The sequence below is a fragment of the Phaenicophaeus curvirostris genome, chromosome 1 (genome assembly GCF_032191515.1).
Source record: "Phaenicophaeus curvirostris isolate KB17595 chromosome 1, BPBGC_Pcur_1.0, whole genome shotgun sequence".
NCBI lineage: Eukaryota > Metazoa > Chordata > Aves > Cuculiformes > Cuculidae > Phaenicophaeus > Phaenicophaeus curvirostris.
The window spans coordinates 115,303,928-115,324,420 of record NC_091392.1 but is presented as its reverse complement, the minus strand read 5'-3'; the positions used below and the strand labels follow the sequence as shown (position 1 = coordinate 115,324,420).

Here is a 20,493-nt window from a genome sequence, read left to right as displayed (position 1 = left end):
AAATGGCTGAACTATTTTTGCTGAGAAACTTCAAAACCAAATTCACAGTCCAAGGCAGAAAAAAGATGTACGTTTCTGAGGTTGGCTTGCTGTGAGGTTTGGATTTTATTATTTCTGTGTGAGAAACCTTCCAAATCTGTGCACACACTTAAAACTGGAAATTTTGATAGTTCTTAATAAAGCGTTGTTAAGGCCTGGTAATGTCTGTCTTCTGCACAGTCCTGCGCATCCTGGCTTAGTCCTGGCTTGGTGTGAAACAGGACGTTGGAGTGGGTAGTAGGAGCTTTTGACTGTTCTGTTATTGGATGCTGTGAGTCATTGGTAGGACTGCTTGAAGTATAGTTGCCTTGCACTGCACACAAGGAAATATTCTCAAACAGGGGAAGGGGGCAGAAGTGGAAGGAATAGAGAGTGTCAGACTTGTTGGGCGAGTCACTCACTTTGTTAAGCAAGAATGGTGATAAAACGGGAGAGGTTCAGGAAGTAAAATAATTTTGTAAGTGAGATGAAGAATTACGTTCTTCGGAAATGGACTGTCTTCTCCTAGCCTCTTAATAATGAATTTATGTTTGAAAACAATAAATCACTAAAACAGAAAGTTCAAGTTTTAATTATTTTGGGAACAGTGCAGAAGGGGCTTCTGGCATCTGACAGGTTCGAAGCACACGAAGTGCTATTAAAGTTATGCATGCTGTAGTAGATGTAGTATACTTTAAATATTTTTTGAGAAGTTATGTTAGATCTAAGAATGCTAAAACTAATAATACTGTAAGATGCTAAGCTTCGTGAATGGGGTTTTTGGTTCTTGTTTGTTTTAATTCTACAAATGGTAGGATAAAAGAGAACTTAGTGAATGTTGTCCATCCTGTACACTGTATGTGTACATACTCTCCCCATATCTTGGGGGAGAAATGTTAATTGTATTACTCTGGAAGTAACAAATAATCAGTTGCACTAATTCAAACTGTATCGAACTTCAAGTTGCGAGTTAAATCTTGTTTTCTTTCTTGGTTGACAACGCATCACTTGATATAAACAACATGTTATACTTGGGCATTTCAGTTACGGAAAACCCATCTAAAGTATGAAATTAATGCAGACAAATTGTTGAACCACAATCAGGAAATTGCTTAAGTTGTAATGTATTTTGTTATGTCATGACTGTTTGGGTTTGTATTTAAATATATGCCTATTAACACCCAGAACATCCAAGTAGTATTTGGTCAATGAGTTGATACTGAAATCAGAAAAATCACCTGATTCAAGCTTCTGTAATTAATTAAAAAATAAACCAACCCAAACAGAAATGCTACTCCTGTAACCCATGTTGTGTGTGGATGGGAAGTGTGATGGTAATTGATTTTTTTTTTCCCTTTTACAGTCTTTAAATTCTTCCTTTTGAATTCTAGTGAGCTAGATTTTATTGTGTGCTTTACGTGAACTAATTACAGCATTGTGAGTCTGGAATGTGGAGGAATCAATGTTTCCTGCCACTTTGTTCTGACAAGCGATGTGGACTTTACCCTTAGACTAGGAAAAAAATACAACTGTCACATGGTAGGGACATAGAAGTGTTGCTTTGTGAAGAGTAGCTACAGCAGGTGGTTCCACATGTGGCTAATAAAATGTGAGTGAGTATGTGGAAATTAATGATTAATAGTGCGCTCCTGAAGTTAATCAGTTAAGTTGAAATCAGCTATTAAAAAGAGCTGCTTTTATTCCCACTTTAACAACATTTCATGAGCAGTCATGAATGAAGAATTTGTTTTGTATTTCAAAACCCTAGAACACATGCTGTGAGAAAGGTTTTTTTGATTGCATTTCTTTTTTTTTTAAATTCAGGAAGCCGAAGAAAGTGAGGGCTCTGGCTCATCTGATGAAGAGGAAGAGTGGAGAAGTGACAAGAAAAGCAATGATGATAGTTCTAGGTAAAAGCAAACAAACAAATCCTAGCTTTTACTGTAATGAGTTTTACTTGAAGTTTGGCAAGTTTAAAGTTGTATGGAAGTTCTGTTGTGCTTCGTACGTGGTATGTAGGGTACTGTAGTGATGCTTTGCATTGTTACTTAGTGTTCCATTTCACCAAAACATTTCTGTCTTTATAGTTTCAAGTCATTTTGCATTTTTGCTTGATGGCAAGGAGAAAGAAGATAGTCTGGAACATTTTTTATAGTGTGTTTTGTTCTGTTGAGTTTTTGAGGAGTGAGGGGGTTTGTTTGGTTTTCAGGCTTATTTTGTTATTTTGGGGTTTTGGGTTTTTTTGGGTTTTTGTGGCTTTTTTTTCTAATAATGCAGCAGAAGTCAGTTGTTTGCTCTTAGAAAAATGTTTGGTTAAAATAAAAAGTCCTTATTTTGATAAGATTATAATTTTATCTAAAATTGAAGTTACAGATAAATTCATCATTTTACTATGTTAGTCTTAGATATTCTTTCAAGAATTCTGTAGTAGAACTAAAAAATGGAGAGAGAGAGAGAAGCATGTGTAACTGAGATTTGTGTAACTGTCTTTAAAGGATTTAAGCAGTGTTAGGTTATTGTGTTCTTTGTGGAGGACTCTTAACTAGTCCAGAATTTCATTGCACATGTTTATTGAATAAAATTACTGATTTTAGAATTCACCGTAGTTAAGTTGTTTCATTGTTTTTTGGGGTTTTTTTTGAAAGAATATGCTTAGAATTGCTATGTTTTCCAAAAATTGTTAAACTTGAAGTGAAGTAATTGTTACAACAGGTCAAAGTAATTTTAGTTCTTTTCGTAGTGCTTTCAGCAGTGACCTATATCTGCAGATACTTATCTGAGATAATTTAGCATTCTGAAATATTGACAACTTGGTTTTGTGTTTGCATTTTCCCTGACTGCATCGACTGTGGACAGTGATTCTTCAAGTAGATATTCCGACTGGATTGCTGATGCAGGGATTAACCTACAACCTCCTGTACGGACTTCTCGACGGAAAGTTATCAGGTATTGCAGTACTTCAGAAGATGAAGTATCAGCAGAGAAATTGTCTCCTCCAAAGAGAAGAAGAAGAAAAAGGAGAAAAAAGCCCAAACCAAAAAAACAAGAGGAGGTACATGATTAATTTCTTCTTCTCACCCTTTAGTAAGTTTCTCTCTTAGATTTTTAGGCCTCTTCACTGGAAGCTGTTAAACTAAATATTGTTGCCATTGGACAAGGATATTGGCATCAATACATACAGCAAATCCTTAACTAACTTGAGACCATGCAGGTATCTGCTGATTTGTATGGAAGAATCTTCATTCCAAGTGAAGTAATTTTCACTTTTCAAATAAAACGACTCTCAAGATTACTGATATCAAAGGAGAAACGTGATTATTAAATAAATGTATAGGATATTAGACTAAAACCCTTTTAAACTGTCTGGTTTTAAGTAACTTTTAAGTAACTTTAAATATTTTAGAAAAATTGAGGGGTATGGTCACTGTATTTATGGTGGCCATTTATACTTGAGTTTAAATTTTCTTTTGTAATTTACAATAATCACTCTTTTTTTTAAGTTACTGACATTTTTAAGTTAATTTAAGTACTTATCCTGTTTAAAGTTACAGTAGGTATTAGCTGTTTTCTACCATAAAGGGCCAAGCATATTTATTTTAATCTTTGAGGTAATTTTAGTATGTTTTTCTCTCCATCCTTACACTTTCTTCCAAGTATTGTGAAAATGATGGTTTTGGAGTAATTTTAATACGGTTATTTGCTGTGCAATACCTCTCATAATTTTTCATCTTCCAATAGTTTCTTGCAGCTTGATAGATTTTTAATTGGACATTGAGAATGCCATCTGAGTTGCAAAACTTTGTTTCTCTGAAGACCTGCATAATAGTAATCTTGCTCACTCAAATCTTCATATAGGAAAGGAATTCTTATCGGTAGTACTACAGAAAAAAGTTACATTTCAGGCAAAGCCTTGGAGGAATTTTGCTAATACATTTTGGAAATGTACATTAGTCCTTTATAAGTTAAGCTTTTGTCTGCCAGATTAGAATGGGATGAGCGGGTTTGATGTCTTGTCAACAGTATGTCTGTTGTGCCTAATCTTGCTCTGTATTAAATGTGAAGGCTAATGCTGCAACACAACCGGTAAACTTGGAATTTTCTTATGACTGGCATCCTCCTGTCTGGATAACAGACACAGCTCTTCGAAGGTCTCCTTTTGTTCCTCAGATGGGCGACGAGGTAGGAACGTTGGTTTAAGTCTTTAAATGCTTGTGTTAACTAACGTTATTGTAGAAATTAAATATAGGAAAACATTTACTGTTTGGAGTATTTTTTTCATGGGTTTTGTGTGTGGTTTGGTTTTTTTAGGTAATATATTTCCGACAAGGACATGAAGCTTACATTGAAGCAGTCAGAAGAAATAACATTTATAAACTGAATCCACACAAGGAACCGTGGAGAAAAGTAGTCCTTAGGGTAGGTCTGCATTGGAGTTACTATGGGTTCAATTCTAGTAGTCTTTGAATGAAGAATTGTATTACGCCATTCACAGAACTTTGGTTTGTGATGTTATGCTGGTTCCCGTAACATTTCCCATTGGAAACAGTAGAGGAAAATGTCTTCGATTACCAGACCATCTTACCTCTGGGAAGCCCAGGTATAAACAGCTGAATTAAAATTGCCAAGTCTGGCAGACTTCCACTGACATCTCAAATATAGTTGCAATGTTTTTTTCTTTTTGATGTGGGTACAATGCATGTGCTTGGTTAACTAATGTTAAATTAATAATTCTGTGCATAGTCCAGAAGGCAGTACTTGCTGAAACTGTTTGTCCTTGCCTGTAGGATCAGGAATTGGTAAAAATTGTTGGAATTAGATATGAAGTTGGTCCTCCCACATTGTGTTGCCTCAAGCTTGCCTTTATAGATCATGCTACTGGAAAACATACAGACAAATCATTTTCCATCAGGTATGTGCCTCTTCATTTTTCTGAAATGTATTTTTACAATACTTCTTTTCAAGCTTTTTCCTAAAGATTTAAGGCACACACATGAAAGGTTGTTTTTTTTTATCTAGATACCATGATATGCCAGATGTAATCGACTTCCTTATATTACGTCAGTTCTATGATGAAGCACGGCAGAGGAACTGGCAAGCCTGTAAGTGTCTTTAAGTATCTGACTGAATGATTGAAATAATAAAAAAAAAGTTGTCCTTGGCTAATTGCTGAAGATGCTAGATGCTACTTGCTTGTAACCTCAGAGGACTTTCTGATAGGTAAAGTCTTTTTGCCCATCAGAAATTTTAGCCTATTAACTGCTATACTAAGCATTTTGGAGGGATTACCACAGTCTTCAAAACAGTTACAGTCTTCAAAACATATATTAAGACTCTCTTGTTCCTTTCTCTTATTTTATAGCTAAGTAGTAAACTTATTTAGATGTTAGCACATATATTTTTTTTGTGTAATAAGTTATCTTGTCTTTTACTGAGTTTCGGTGTGTTTAAAACTTTAAACTGCAATACGTTGATCAAAAGTTTGCATGTAGAAGAAACATAATTAAACAACTTCTCTTAGTAGAATATCTGAGCAGTCATTTTTTGCTCTAGCTGACAGGTTTCGATCCATTATTGATGATGCATGGTGGTTTGGGACAGTGTTGGGCCAAGAACCGTATCAGCCTCAATATCCAGACAGTCACTTCCAATGTTACAGTGTTAAGTAAGTGTAAAAAGATTTTATGCTTCTAATGTTAATAGTGTGCGTTGCCTCTTACATAGCTGGCTTATTGGTGTAGAATATATAAATTGTTAAAATGGTTTTACTGGTGGTATTGTCACTTCTTAATGTTTTCTATTTGCTAGTCTAGCACAATGTGAATACGTAATAACCTGTGACAACTTGTGCAGTTTTGGTATGTTAGGTAAGACATCTGATGGAACAATAGTTTCCTTCATACTCGTATGACATTGTGCTCATTAGTAGATTCAGCTTAAGACAAATGTTCAGGTTCTTAGTTCTCAGAATGTCAGCTCTGTGTGCAGTGGCCGCTGCAAAAAACAAGTGTTGGCCTCCATTGGAAGGATATCAAGTACGAAACAGTATTGCTCACTGCTTCACAATGCTGTGTTGTGCTGATGTCTTGATGCTTTTAGGGTCTCAGCGTCTAAAGGAAGATGTAATAACTTTGAGAAAGGTACAGAGAAAGGCAACTAAAATGATTGAGAGTATGTATGAGATGCTTTGTGGGTTAAGGCTAAAAAAAAGTGACTCTTCATATGGAAGAGAGGGGTGAAAGACTCATAGTTCACAAAATCATAAAGGCAATAGGCAAGGTGAATAGAGAACTATTATTCTACCGAATTCTGTAGTGACATTACTAGAAGTACATGTTGATGTCTTTACGAGGTTGGTTTAAAAGAGTTTGGGTTGTTTAATGTTAGAGATAGTGAACTTTGGAAATACACTTATACAGGAGGCTGTGGAAACTGTATTAGCAGGTTTAAAAAGGTATTGGACAAAAATAAACAGATACTAAAGGAAATTGGTTGGGAAGTATTCATAAAAATGCCTACAGGAATACAATGATTATGAAGTACAATTAGAATGGACTTATGCCAGAATCGTATAGCTTCTTCAAATAACAGTTTCAAAGATACAAGTTGCTGGTCCAATTGGACCAGTAGTGCGTTAAGTTGATCGAGTTGGCACAGATCCTCCTAGAAGCTGTGCTAAAGCACACGGAGGACAAAGGAGGTGATTTGAGACAGCCAGCTTGGCTTCTTCATCAGGAGCAAGTCCTGCCTGACCAATCTAGTGGCATTGTATGATGGGGTAACCATGTCACTGGACACAGGAAAAGCAATGGATGTGATCTGTCTGGACTTCTGTAAAGCCTTTGACATGATCCCCCCCACAACATCCTTCTCTGAATTGGAGAGATATGGATTTGATTCGTGAAATGTTTGGTGGCCAAGAAACTGGTTCAATGTTCACATTCAGAGAGTAGCGGTCAACAGCTCAGTGTCCAGATGGAGATCTGTGACAAGTGGTGTCTGTCAGGGATCTGCACTGGGACCAGGGGAGTGCACCCTCGGCAAGTCTGCAGATGACAACAAGCTGAGTAGTGTAGTTGCCACACCGGAAGGACAGGATGTCATCCAAGGGGACCTGGACAGGCTGGAGAAGTGGGCCTGTGTGAATCTCATGAGGTTCTGTGGCCAAGTGCAACAACTGGGTTGGGGCAATCCACAGTTTCAATATAAGATGGGGGATGCTGTGATTGAGAGCTGCCCTGTGGAGAAGGGCTTGCGGGTGCTGATGGACGAGAAGCTCAACATGAGCCAGCAACGTGTGCTTGCAGCCCAGGCAGCCAACCATGTCCTGGGCCGCATCAAAAGAAGTGTGGCCACCAGGGCGAGAGAGGGGATTCTTCCCCTCTACTGTGCTCTCGTGAGATGCCACCGGAAGTACTGTGTCCAGTTCTGGAATCGCCAGCAGAAAAAGGATATGGAAGTGTTGGTGTGGGTCCAGAGGAGGGCTACAAAGATGATCAGAGGACCTGGAGCACCTCTGCTGTGAGGACAGGCTGAGGGAGTTGGGCTTGTTTAACCTGGAGAGTAGAAGGCTCCAGGGAGACCTTAAAAACGGCCTTCCTGGTACCTGAAGGGCGCCTACAAGAAAGCTGGGGAGGTACTTTTTACAAGGGCATGGAGTGATAGGATACGGGGGAATGGCTTTAAATTGGAAGGGGCAAGGTTTAGATTAGACATTAGGAATAAATTCTTCACGATAGGGTGGTGAAACACTGGCACAGGTTGCCCAGGGAAGCTGTGGCTGCATCATGCCTGGAGGTGTTAAAGGCTGGCTTGGATGGGGCCTTGGGCAGCCTGGGCTGGTGGTAGTTGTCCCTGCCTGTGGCAGGGCGATTAGAACTAGATGATCTTTAAGGTCCCTTCCAACCTAAACCATTTTATGATTTCTTATCTTTGAAATACCAAAATGCATTGGTATTTTTTGCATTGTTAAAAACATGTAAAAGTCTGCTCAAATGTGGTAGGATTTGGAGAGATTTCAAAATTATGTTTATACCTGATAACTAAGTATCAGAGTGAGCAGACACCATCAACTGTGTTTGCCTTTGCTTCGTCTTGGTCCTTACTTAACTTAGTTTCTGCATTTTACGCATTTTTTTTTCTTTATCATAATGTGGAATGCCTTTTAAAATGGAATATACCAAATATTGTTATTCCTTTCTCTGAAACATTCCATGGACTAACACAACCAGTGTTGTGGTTAGCTAAAAAAATCCTCTTCTCAGTGTGTGTTTTCTCATACCTTCTCCTATATGTTATCTTCTTTTTCGAAGTGTAGTGCTTATTCTTTTTCTGCAACTTCTTCATACAGGCTTTATAAGATTGATTTTTATATTAGCTAAGTTGTGTACAGCCAAAATCAACAGCACAGATTTATTTTGAAATTTATTCTGAAGAATGTTTCCTTTTTGCATTGTGACAGTTGATTGCTAGCTAGTGCTGTACTTAATATGCATGTTTATACTGTATATTTTATTAATACATAATATCAGCTGCAATTTAAATATGCTTGGAGGGAATACTTCTGAGTCAAGATAGTTTTAAATTATTATTTATTTTCTCTTTTGACTTGGTGAATTAGATGGGACAATGGTGAAATTGAAAAGCTTAGCCCGTGGGACATGGAACCAGTTCCTGATAATGGTAGGTAGAAATTCACTTAAACCAGTTAATTTGCTTCTGCCTGTTTCCAGTTCCTTCATTTTATGCAGACAGTGGACCTATATGATTCTTGCGTATCTTGTGACTCTTGCCACTAAGCCATCAGAGTACAGTCTCCATTGTGCATATCTACTTAACAGGTAGAACTGATATGGTAGTATTTATCTTTTAAATTGTAGCAGCGTGGTTTTGTGCATTTTTGGAGGACTGTTCTTCAAGACAGTATTGCTTCAGATTTGGTGAAACACCTTGAATATACCTATATTTATTGTTTTCTCTTTACCTCTTCCAGAGCAATTTTGAAGGAAATACTTTACATGTGTGGTTTCAGCTTATGCAACAAAACCTGCTATTTCCAAATATCAAGTTTCATATCATACCAAGTTTCAAAAAAACTAGTTGGTTACAATACATTATGGTATAATGTAGTGAGGGAAGAGTATGTATAAAATAGTTTCCAGTCAGTAAGTCTATTGCTGCGTATAGTTTAAAACCAGCAATTTATAATGTTTGCTGTAGAAATTCAAAGTAACTGTAAATGAAACAGTTGGATTCCTGGTTTGTCGTAATTCAGTTTTCCAGTGCCTGTCAGTACCAGCTGGGTGGAGGGAGGACAGTTTGTGAAATATTGAGGGAGTAGTTACTGAATAAGCTGTCAAAGGTATTAATTTTCTTAATAACGTTTGCTAGGAGTGAGCTTGTTTCTCAAACACCAGAAAGGCTTATGCAATTTTTTTTCTTAAACATGAGTATATTGTATGCATGCAGATGTTCTCAGTAGCCACCTGACTGTCTAATCTCGTAAGTGTTAGCTGGCTGCTGCAGTCATATCTTGAGATAAGAAATTCTGCAGAACAGTCTGAAATCAGAGTGTGAAATTGAAAGCTTAATACATTTTAGTTTATAGAAAACAAGTAAGCGGCAGGATTTTGGTTTTGCACGCACAGACACAGAGGTTTAATTGAAACATTCCATTTTCCCATCACCAACATCTGTCTCTTCTCAACACACAGAAGCTTTTCTTACTCATCATGAACTGGTTAATGCTTCCCATAGATGTCACTGAGAGACAGTCATATTATTGTTAGAGGCTGAGAAGCCTTACAGATGGACTTAAGTCAGGATTTATTTTGTTAACAGTTTATTTTGTTACAGGACAACTTATGTCAGTTTCTTCTGAATGCTGTGTAGTACGATTTAAGTAGCTGCTTATATCACTGTATGTATTATCACTTCATTCTCCTGTGGACTGAAATATAAAAAGTAGTGTTTTCAACCTATTAAGTTTGATAGCATAAAGGAACTAGAATTCTTGAAAGTGCTACGCTGGTGATGTAATGGCAGAGACATCCTACAGGTGCTAATTTAAGTGTGCATAGGACTATGTGTGTAAGTTATAATTTACTGACTATATTAGAAGCAAACTAATTTCTTTCTTTCATCTAGTAAGTTGTTGCTACTTTGCCATGTTAACAGCTTAAGGTTTGATTGACCCAAGGAGCTATTTACCATGGGAGAACTGGGAAGGGACACACACACACAAAAAAAGCTAGTGTATCTTTTATGGGCAAGTTCAAAGAATTGAGAAGAATGTCCTCTAAGCAAGTCGAAGATAAATACCACAGCAGCCCCTAGACAAGAACAAAAGAACAAAAATTGTCTGAAGACAACTCAGAACTCATTTTTAATACCTTGCTTTCCAGGCAGAAAATGGCACTCTGTAAGGATGTCAGGCTCTTACAGAAAGGTTTTATGCATCTTTAGAAAGCATTATTATGTTAACAATATAGTATAAAATGGGGGTTAAACTCCTCCTTTGCTTTCTCTTCCTTTTGTCAGTTGAATGACTTACAGATCAGATTGAAATTGTACTTCACATTTACCACTCTTGTCTCAAAAGTTTTTTTCTTCATTCAGTTTACTAAGACATATGAGAGGAGAAGAGCACTGAAATTGGACTAACTGGCAGGTCGCAATTCTAATTTGTTAGTTGTTACATCCTGCAACCATAAGTTTTGTCTCATGATTGTCAAAGAACAGTGTCAGATGTCAGACCCCAAGACTAGGAAAAGCTGGTGCACATAGACCTGAAAGTTAAGTTTTCAGTACCCTACTGACTAAACCACTGTTGTAGTGGACTGCCCACTGTATATAATAACTGTCTATACCTGTACTGTAAGCACTGCAACCCTCCTTGGAGTCCAGCTTTCTGTGACCTCAAGATTTGGCCATATAGTAGCACTCTCTCTATGTGGATAATATGCTAGGAGTTATGGCAAGTCTTGTGTGTCACGTGTACTAGGGCGCTACAAAGAGCACAAAGCAGAGATCTTCACACGCATGTTGAGGAGGACAGAGTTTTTTGTTGTCAGTTATTCTGCTTAGTTGTTTTTCCTGCAAGAGGAAATCCTTCTTTGACACTTACGCAGTGGAGTAACAGGTATCATGAGAGTTCTTGACACAGCTGTGTGTAAGTGTAAAATCATTTCTTGCCACTTCCTCTTAGTGCTGTCTTCAGGAGGTTTAGTTGCAGAATTTGTTTGGCTCGAAGATGGGTTGGAAGGGTCATTTAAGTGAGTCACCTCTACCCTATCAGCTTTTCCTGGCACCTTTTTGTATTTTACTCATTTGTTTCCTGAAGAACAGCTTATTATAGTTTCAGTGGATAACAAATACTACTGAGGCTCTGGTCAATGCAGTAATGAACAGAGAACTAGATCTTGCTTTGTGTTGTTGAGCCTAACCCAATGGAACCAGAGGAAAAAGTAGTCCATTTCATAAACTTCAAAGTTCTCCTGCTAAAGCCTGGGCTTTTTTTCTCTGCAATAGTTGTAGTTAACATGTTTTTTTCAGATTTGTATGCAACGTATTCATGGATTACAGTCATTGTAGCACTGACAAGGACCCTATTTGTTTCCTTAGTTTCCTTTTTAATGGAAAGACGCATGGATGCTAATCAAAGTTCTTACTGTTAGTTTCTAGTTATAAGCCTACATACTTTATCATGTTGAATTTTATCTGCTAATAAAAAGTAATTTATCTGCTAATTCCTGTTGTCCTAATCAGCACCATGAAGTGATCTTCCCACAGTGTCTGATCAGGAACCTTCATTTCCTTCCTTTTCAAATGCTCATATGAAATGAAGAACTCTTAGCTTTTCAAAAACAATGCAACTGCAGAAACTGCAGATGTACAAACTAAATCTGTGGATTTGAGGGGGGAAGATATTCAGGGATCACATGTTATCAATCCAGTCATTCTGCTTTAGCCAGATTGCGTTAGTCTTCGGAAGTGTGACCGTTTCCATAGAACCATACATCACAGCTTCATGTTTTTACTAGTTCTTACTGCTTTCAAAGCAATCTGCTGTGTTCAAAACAAATATTTCTAATAGTGTTAAAAATTATAGAATCACCAGGTTGGAAAAGACCCATGGGGTCATCGAGTCCTAAAATATCACAGTTGTTTTATTAACAACATCCTGAAGGAAGTAATCGAGTATATTACCTATTTTGCATGTGTTTAAAGGTTGAAGGCACTAATTAGCTCGCTAAACTAGGTTACAATCCTGTGAGATTTAGGGCATGCATTTAAAACCAAAGTGTATTAACGGCTCTTTTGAATTCAAGTCGTGTTTTAGGTCTAGTGCTTAGATAAGGCGCAGACAGGGTCTTCTGGAAGTTCAGAACAGCAGAATACGTGAATAAAGGATATCTTTGCTGTTGTAGGAATTTTGTGTACTTTTCCCCATAGACTTAGCATCAAACTCCACTTCAAGATATTTTTTTTTTTTAGTTACTAGCATGTAAGTATTTAATACCCATGAGTACTTAATAGTTCATCTTGTTGGTTTGGGTTCTCACTTCTTACCCTTTATTATTTCCTATCACTCTTCAGTTCATCAGCCTGAAGAATTAGGAGCTAGTGTTTCTGTGACTTTTGAAGAGGTGGAGAAGCTACTATACAAACCCCAAGAAGGGGAGTGGGGAATGAGATCTCGTGATGAAGCATGTGAACGGATTATCAGTGGTATTGATCAACTTCTGACTCTTGGTGAGCATGTAAATCTAAACTTTAGGTAGTTTTCTCCTGACATTACATTTATAAACATGTCTCTGGAATATCCATCGCATCCTTTAAAAAATCCCTGTGTTGAAGTACTGTAAGTGTTGACACATTTTTACGTGCAGTTCTTTGTTTGTCTGTACTGAGATTTTTATATTTTTAAACATAGTTGGTTTTATCAAGAGTGATTATACATAGCAATTGAACACGTGGCACAATTGTCATGTGCATACAAGCCTTGAAATAGTTTAATCTTTTTTAAAATCTTTTTTTTAACAGACATTTCAGCAGCTTTTGCTGGTCCAGTTGACCTGTGTACATATCCTAAGTACTGTACCGTGATTGCTTATCCAACAGACCTCAACACTATTCGGACAAGACTGGCTAACCGATTTTACAGGTTAGTACTAGCAGGAGAAGCAAGGGACAGTGTGGTCTTGAGAAGATCTAAGCTTGTTTTAGTAAGAAAAATAATTATTCTTTTTACAAGAATTCTGAGAAGCCCTAGTCCAGTACCTGAATTCAGCGTTTCTAGTGTTTTGTGGCAGGCCTCTGGTGCTTGGCAATTGGAATGTTATATTCATTTTTATTTGGTTTCTTCGTTCTTAAGGAAATTTATTTCAGCCTATATTGGTACTGTTAGCAGAGTTGTAATAAACACTGACATTGTTTGTTTGAGAAATACTGAAAAAAATTTAAGTTAATTCAGTGCTGGAGACCTTAGGTAGATTTTGAAGTGCTGTACTTCAGTTACCTTGGAATTGAACAGAGTTAAGCTCTAAAGTGCTTATTGCTTTTTCAGAAACGATCTTAAACGCAGAGGTGAAATGTTAAATATTACAATATAAGACACAGGTGGTAAAATCTTACAGTAGAGAAAGAGGGAAGAAACTTAAGTGTAGTGATGATAAAGTTCTTAGTTGCTGGATGTGCTGAGTATCCATAGCTCCAAAAGAAATTTAAGGTTGTTCTTCATCTGGACTAGCGTTCGGTGTGTCTGTAAATACAGTGAAGAGACATTAATAGTTTTCTACACGAGACTGAAATGGTGTCTTTGGAAATAGTTTGAAATTTTGTAGGTGAAGAACTGCAAACTTGGGACATCTCTGTTTCACAATTATAAGGAATTGGAAAAATGATAAAAATGAAGTGATGTAGTTGTGCTAGCTTATTTCTGTGAAGTTACAATTTTAATTTGTAGCAGTTTCTACAAATCTCATTTTTCAGAGGACACTGCTTTTACTGGTCAGTTGGCCTCAAAGCAAGGGATAACAGAAAAAAGCATCATAGTTAAGATATCTTTAAAAATTTAAAAACCAAGAGTTTTGTTGCTCTCATTTTTTATTGCTTGTCCCTTGTGTTTGTTATCTAAGAATTACTAAGATACTACACAACTTGTGTTCCAGTTGCAAAGGCTTTGTGACAAGCAACTTCTGATCTTTCAAGAATAAATGTAGTAATTTATATTGGTGGTTATATAGTACTTTCCCCCCTCCTTTTTGAATAATGTCAAATGTAAGCTTTTTAGAAAATGCGTGCATTTTTAAAGAATCCAGGGAATCCATATTCCTCAGTATTATTTCAGGGATATTTTATAAATCAGTGGTTAAAAAATGCTGGTGCTTATTTGGCTAGTCATATTAACTTAATTTTAAGAATGAAAGTGTGCTAGAGTTTCACAAACCTTTATGGAGATTAGTTATCAATAATGAGTTGAAAAATGAGTGACCAAAAATGCGTATTGTTGGGTTTGCTTCCTTGAGGTGGATATATACACATAGACACGTACTTCAGTTTTCCATGTGAATGGAAAGTTTGAGACTGAGCTAATGATATTTAAATCAAAGGACGTTTGTCTTAATCTAATGTGGACAGAAAATTACTAAGAGACAATGTTTGCAGTTTTTAAGCTTTTCAGCTAAGTATTAAAGATACAATGTTTTTTAATTTTAAGGAGAATCTCTGCATTGGTTTGGGAAGTAAGATATATTGAAAGCAATGCTAGGACCTTCAATGAACCTGGGAGTGCCATTGCTAGGGCTGCAAAAAAGATCACTACCCAGCTCTTAAAGTTTATCAAGTAAGTAGCATTTAAATCTAAATACTGCTCGAATACTTATGCCCTTAAACAGGGAGAAATTAAAAAAGTGTCTTAATATTTCTTTGCTGTGAATCCTGCTTCTTTTGATTTCTTACTGTTTCTCGATATGCTGCAGGACAGTTGTATAATTCTTTTTGAGTATTATCTTGACCAGAGAAATACTTAAATATTCAGCATAGAGACATTTTAACTTTTTCCCTTAGTAGCATTCACTGATTTTTGTAGTATCAAAATGTCACTGAACATGAGAGTAGCTCAACCTATAAAGTAAGTTCTGTGCTCTTCTACCACATGTGTAGAAGTCCCTGTTGGAGCTTGTCTGATTTAATTCAGTTGGGATGTTTATTTTATTTATTAGCAGTTTTCTAGCAAGTATATCAAGTGTGAAGGCCCCTTTCAAATCCCCAGTGTTCATTTCCTGCTCTTCCCCTCACTTCTTCTGAAATGCCCAGAATAGCAGTTTTTCAGACATAACTTTGCAAGTATTATAGTCAGCTTGTGATTTTTATACTTAGTTTTTAGTTCCAGTTTATGAGAAGCTTTTGGATGAGGCTGGGTTTAATTTAGGAAGTGATAGCTATACATTTGCTATTCCAGTAACAGATTTAATTGTATTACAGTGATCAGGACTGCACAAACATTTTTGAACTATGTAGTACAACAGATGAAGAACAAGATTATCTTGATACTGATCTGGTAAGGTTTTTTTTTTGTGGATAATTCCAATAATGCATGGTAGTAAGAAAATGCCACCAGCCTTCAAATATTTTTGGTAACATTGCTAAATTATTTTTATAGAGAAGTTTGTGTATAATTATACATTTACATAGCTAATATAAAAATAGAATATATTGTCAGTGTCGAGGAATGATGTGAGGAGATGCTTTGTTTAAAACAATTTTGAGTTGTCAATATTCATTAAGAAGTGCATGAAATGTGTTGTGTACTATGACTGTGTGCCAGCAATTGGAACAATTCTTCTGTGCTTTGCGACTGGCACTGTATTTCTGCAGTGTGTTAATATACAGCAATGCAATACAAATACTTCAAGAGCCATCTTTCATCTTATATTATATGCATCTGGTTATTTCTAAGGTAAAAATTGTCATTCATCGTCATAAATGCTAGAAGCTGTTAAGTTGTATAAATATTACAGTGATGTTTTGGCTCTCAGTTTCTCTGTATACTACAATATGAATCATGCATCAGATTTGCATTCCCTGTTGAGAGTTTAATAAAGTGCATTTATCTTAAATTTGATAGAGATAATTATGTGTCATTGTTATATAGTGAGTACTGTTTGCAGTGCTGTATGTTTATTAATAGTGTACCCTAAACTTCCCGAGCTGATGTCTTTTTCTCATTTAGATTTATGACACTTATTATGAGTAAATTGAATTACTGATAAACCTTAGTCCTTTGAGTTGGGAGGGACCTTTAAAGATCATCCAGTTCCAACTCCCCTGCCATGGGCATTGAGGCTCAAAGCTGAGGGGTATCTTATTGCCATTTTTGATGATGGCTTTTCCTTTGTCTTAAGGACAAGAGTTGGAGTCAAGAGACCTCAGTGGTGGTATCTAGAATTTTGTTATACATGTCTCTCTCAAATGCTGAGTTGTATTTTTTAATATACTCATTTTATTTCTCACCGAGAGAAATCGGAACAACGATCTATTTTTAAGACAATATTAAATCTAATGACACTTTGAGCACCCGTTACCTATTTTTTCATAGATAATTTTTAAGATGATCGATTTTATTTTGTGCAGGATGAAAAATGTCTTCCAAGAACATCGTATAGGAGAAGAAAAGTGAGTTGGCTAATCTTTACCCTATGTACCCAGATCAGATCTGGCAGAAAAATTGATTAACAGGCTGTTGAAACTTGATGGGAGTGATGCTGAGTTTTGTAACAATCGTAGAGGAGAATTTTTCCATTGGTATTAAAGAAATAAAAGCTTTGCTTAAATAGGTCTTTACTGTTTAAATATTTCTGTAGTTATTCTGTATAGTTGTCTAGGAAAACCTTCTGGGTTGATCCCAGTGCTGTTCAGTGTAACAGTTTTCAGCTGTCTGTATGATACTGATATGCAGTCATTATTCAGCTGAGGTCCTGGGAAAATAATATTCCAAATGATGAATGTTATTCAAGTCTTTGAGAATAATTTGGTATCAGAAGGTAGCTTTTTGTGTGTCTTGATTATTTAGCATAAAAAACCCTTGAAAGTTAGTAAAAGAAAATTTTATAATTTGTCAGTTTATTAATAAAGATTAGGGGAAAAAATGCTAGTAGTGTAGTGCCCTTTTTGTTGTAAAACAATATGCTTGGAAGCGTATTTTCCTGTTACAGAAATAATTTCAGACAGATGAACAGGTTTGGTTTTTCTTGCTGAATTTCAGTAATGCTTTTTTCTAATGTTTTTGGGTTTGTTTTTTTTTCCAAGGGACGAGGCTTAAAAAAAGGAAAAAGTGTGAAAACTGGCTATGATGAAAACTGTTGGAAGAAGCAGTGTATGGAACTGGTGAATTTAATATTCCAGTGTGAAGATTCTGAACCTTTCAGGCAGCCGGTTGATTTGGATCAGTATCCTGTAAGTTGTTCTTACTAACCCTGTAAGGTATAAATGTTATTTTTTTTTTGGGGTCTTTCTCTTTGTATTTGGTACCAGAATAAGATGTCCACCTCTTTGAATCTTTTTTTTTTTTTTTGTATGTTTCACATAGGATTACAGACATATTATAGACACTCCAATGGACTTTGGTACAGTGAAAGAAACTCTGGAAGCTGGAAATTACGACACTCCAATGGAACTGTGCAAAGATATAAGACTAATATTCAGTAATGCAAAATCTTATACTCCAAACAAAAAGTCAAAGGTAGCCATCAATACTGGGGGGGGTTATGCTTATCTTAATAAAATGAGATGACGCTTTGGTGTTGGTTTGTTGATCGGTACTTTTGATAAAGCTGCTGATTGGATAGATAGTGGGGAGAAGTATCAGAGAAATATTTAATCTTCATTTCTTGTTTACCTAGTGTTACATAGCATTGTGGTCAGTCCTTTTTCTATTCCTTTTCTGTACAGTTTTTAATTTTAGAAATGTTGTTCTCCAAAAGGTTTTGCTTTTAATATAATCTACTTCCTTACCCAGATTTATAGTATGACCTTGAGATTGTCAGCACTATTTGAAGAGAAAATAAGAAGAATTGTTTCGGATTTCAAAAATGGTCAGAAACAGAATGAAAAACTACGAAGAAACCAGAGGTATACGAGAAGATTTCACAATCGAAGCTCAGTGCAGCATCCTACCAAAATGGTCAGGTAACTAACTTATGAAGATGTAGAGATACATCACAACTGAGTAATATTCATATTGACTGTCATATTTAGTCTATGAAGAAGAGAACAATTTTTTTATTAAATGGCTAGCTAACTTGAATGAGACTTATAATTACTTTTCTCGCAGTAGGAAAGACCTGCAAAAAAACCCCTTTTCTGTAGTATAAAATTAGCTATGAACAGCAGAGGGACTAAAGCGTGGAAAAGATTGGGGTATTTCCTTTTGTTTTTAAAAATATTTCAGTCGGCAAACCAATGTTTAATCCTACTGAAATAATGAGGAATGAAACAAAGATTTACTTGTATATATTACAAAGATTACAAAGCTGCATATATTATGTGGTTTGTCACATACAGAAGAAGGTTAGTCCTATGGCATTTATAGAATTTTTCACATACTGTAGCGTTCTGTTGGTATCTAGGTGTGCCCCTTCTCTTTTGAAGGAAAAAAAGCTTTTGACACAACTAGTGGTTGACATTATTAACTTGTGCATTCTGAATTTGCATCTGGGATGAAGTGAGACAAAATACAAAAACTAAACATGATGAATCATTGAAACTGAGCTTACACCTTTCTGCTGCTTTCCAGCCTTTCTCTTCAGGCAGTGAAAAGACAGCAATAAGAATTTTAAGAAGAAATACATTTAAGAATAGATTTCTTGTGTCATGTTTGGCTTTCTTCTCTTAAAATTTCAGTGGATTACTTCTGCATTTTCAAATTCTCTTATTCAGGCATGCTGGATTATGCTACAGGCGTAGCTGGCAATGAGCTTTAAGCTTTACTTGGGTATATTCGTTATGTTCTCATTTCTTCATAGAGAAATAAAGAAATGCCTGTCAGGACAGGCAGAAATTTTCCTTTGAAACAATGCTTATCCTCATCTCTGAAGGATTGTATGTGACTTGTTCACAAGTCATTGGTGCTCAGGACTGAGATTTGGGACTGTCTGGCAGAGTGCTTGGATAGCAAAAAGAGCGTATATTATATATCTTGTGCACCTAGACAAATGCCTGAAAAACTGACTGTAAGGAAGTGACTGAAAAAATAGTTGTTCTAAATGTGAAAATAAGTGACTTACTGGAATTGTGTTGCACTCCAGCTTGTATAGTAAGGACAAAATGAATTGGTAAGTTTCTCTACAAGCTTGGATTTTAATTTAGACAGTAAACTTTCTGTAACAATACACCTTTATCTTTTGGAACTCAGTTTATTGTGGAATAACGTTTGCATGCATAGCTCTTACTTTGAGGCTCATGTCCGATTAACAAGATATTGGGAATTCAACAGAAATTGAAGCTGCTGTTGCAGTTTTGTGGTAAACATTAAGAGGAGGTTGCTGTCTTGAAGGCTTTCAGTACTAACTTCTGGGTTTCTCAGAGCAGAGAAAGAATGTTTTGTTGTATAAATGCACTAGGAGTGTAAACTATATTACTTTAATGAAAATATTTAATGTTTATTGTTGTCAAAGTTGTCCCGCACCATATTATCTCATAAATCTAACTTCTGTAAATCTGAAATGGTATCGCATACAGCTAGTTAAGCTTTCAGCGAAGTATTGTTATATTTTAACAATAATTACCATTATTTCCCTGTAGTTTTACAGCCTGTGTTGCTTTTACTTCTTTTCCCTTTCACTAGAAATTTGAAGCAGAAACCATTAAAGTCTCAGGCAAAAATTGAATCTGAGCAGGAAGATTCTTTTATTCAACCTACCTCAAGCAGAGCCTCCTGTGTTGCAAGCCATAAAGCGAATGCTAGCAATTACAACCATAGTTCTTCTGGTGAATCCTCTGATTCTGCATGCCTGGCATCATTCGAAAGGAATGGAAAAGCTAGATCCACAACACTAACAAATTGTTCTGCATTATCATCAGGTCAGAAACGGAATCAGTTTCAGATGAGGATTTTGTCTTGATCTTAACTATGAATTGTCCATTAATGTTTCTTTTCCTCTATAATTGCCATAATTTGCAATTGCGTTCTAAATTGTTGAACAAGGTTTACCTTATTAATGTATTTTTTTTAGACAAGACTTCTATGCGTTTTGTGTCTTGTGTAATACAGGATTTTGTGTATTTTAACGAATTTTGAACACTTCCTATGTTATTGAATGTTGTCTGCGTACTACACAGACCTTTCTGCTTTAAAGTCCCATAGAATGAAGTAAGCTTACTTAACTTTCATTAGTTAGAAAGCTTGCACCTAAGTGGAGATCTGTCAGTAGGGTAATTTGCTGCTTAGTGGCAGAGCTGTCAGGACTGCAAACTTGT

At 36.2% G+C, this 20,493-nt stretch overlaps 1 protein-coding gene across 1 annotated transcript in view; it reads left to right on the top strand.

The window, feature by feature from the left end:
- The window catches only part of BRWD1 (bromodomain and WD repeat domain containing 1), a 52,893-nt gene that overhangs the window by 22,413 nt on the left and 9,987 nt on the right, over nucleotides 1–20,493 (top strand). Inside the window, exons 22-38 of the mRNA XM_069871528.1 lie at nucleotides 1,843–1,928; nucleotides 2,875–3,070; nucleotides 4,081–4,197; nucleotides 4,327–4,434; nucleotides 4,803–4,927; nucleotides 5,035–5,117; nucleotides 5,569–5,680; nucleotides 8,636–8,697; nucleotides 12,613–12,768; nucleotides 13,060–13,180; nucleotides 14,735–14,860; nucleotides 15,502–15,577; nucleotides 16,651–16,692; nucleotides 17,326–17,472; nucleotides 17,606–17,758; nucleotides 18,035–18,204; nucleotides 19,862–20,097. Of these exons, the coding sequence (XP_069727629.1) occupies nucleotides 1,843–1,928; nucleotides 2,875–3,070; nucleotides 4,081–4,197; nucleotides 4,327–4,434; nucleotides 4,803–4,927; nucleotides 5,035–5,117; nucleotides 5,569–5,680; nucleotides 8,636–8,697; nucleotides 12,613–12,768; nucleotides 13,060–13,180; nucleotides 14,735–14,860; nucleotides 15,502–15,577; nucleotides 16,651–16,692; nucleotides 17,326–17,472; nucleotides 17,606–17,758; nucleotides 18,035–18,204; nucleotides 19,862–20,097 (2,116 nt within the window). The remainder of the gene's footprint in view (nucleotides 1–1,842; nucleotides 1,929–2,874; nucleotides 3,071–4,080; nucleotides 4,198–4,326; nucleotides 4,435–4,802; nucleotides 4,928–5,034; nucleotides 5,118–5,568; nucleotides 5,681–8,635; nucleotides 8,698–12,612; nucleotides 12,769–13,059; nucleotides 13,181–14,734; nucleotides 14,861–15,501; nucleotides 15,578–16,650; nucleotides 16,693–17,325; nucleotides 17,473–17,605; nucleotides 17,759–18,034; nucleotides 18,205–19,861; nucleotides 20,098–20,493) is intronic.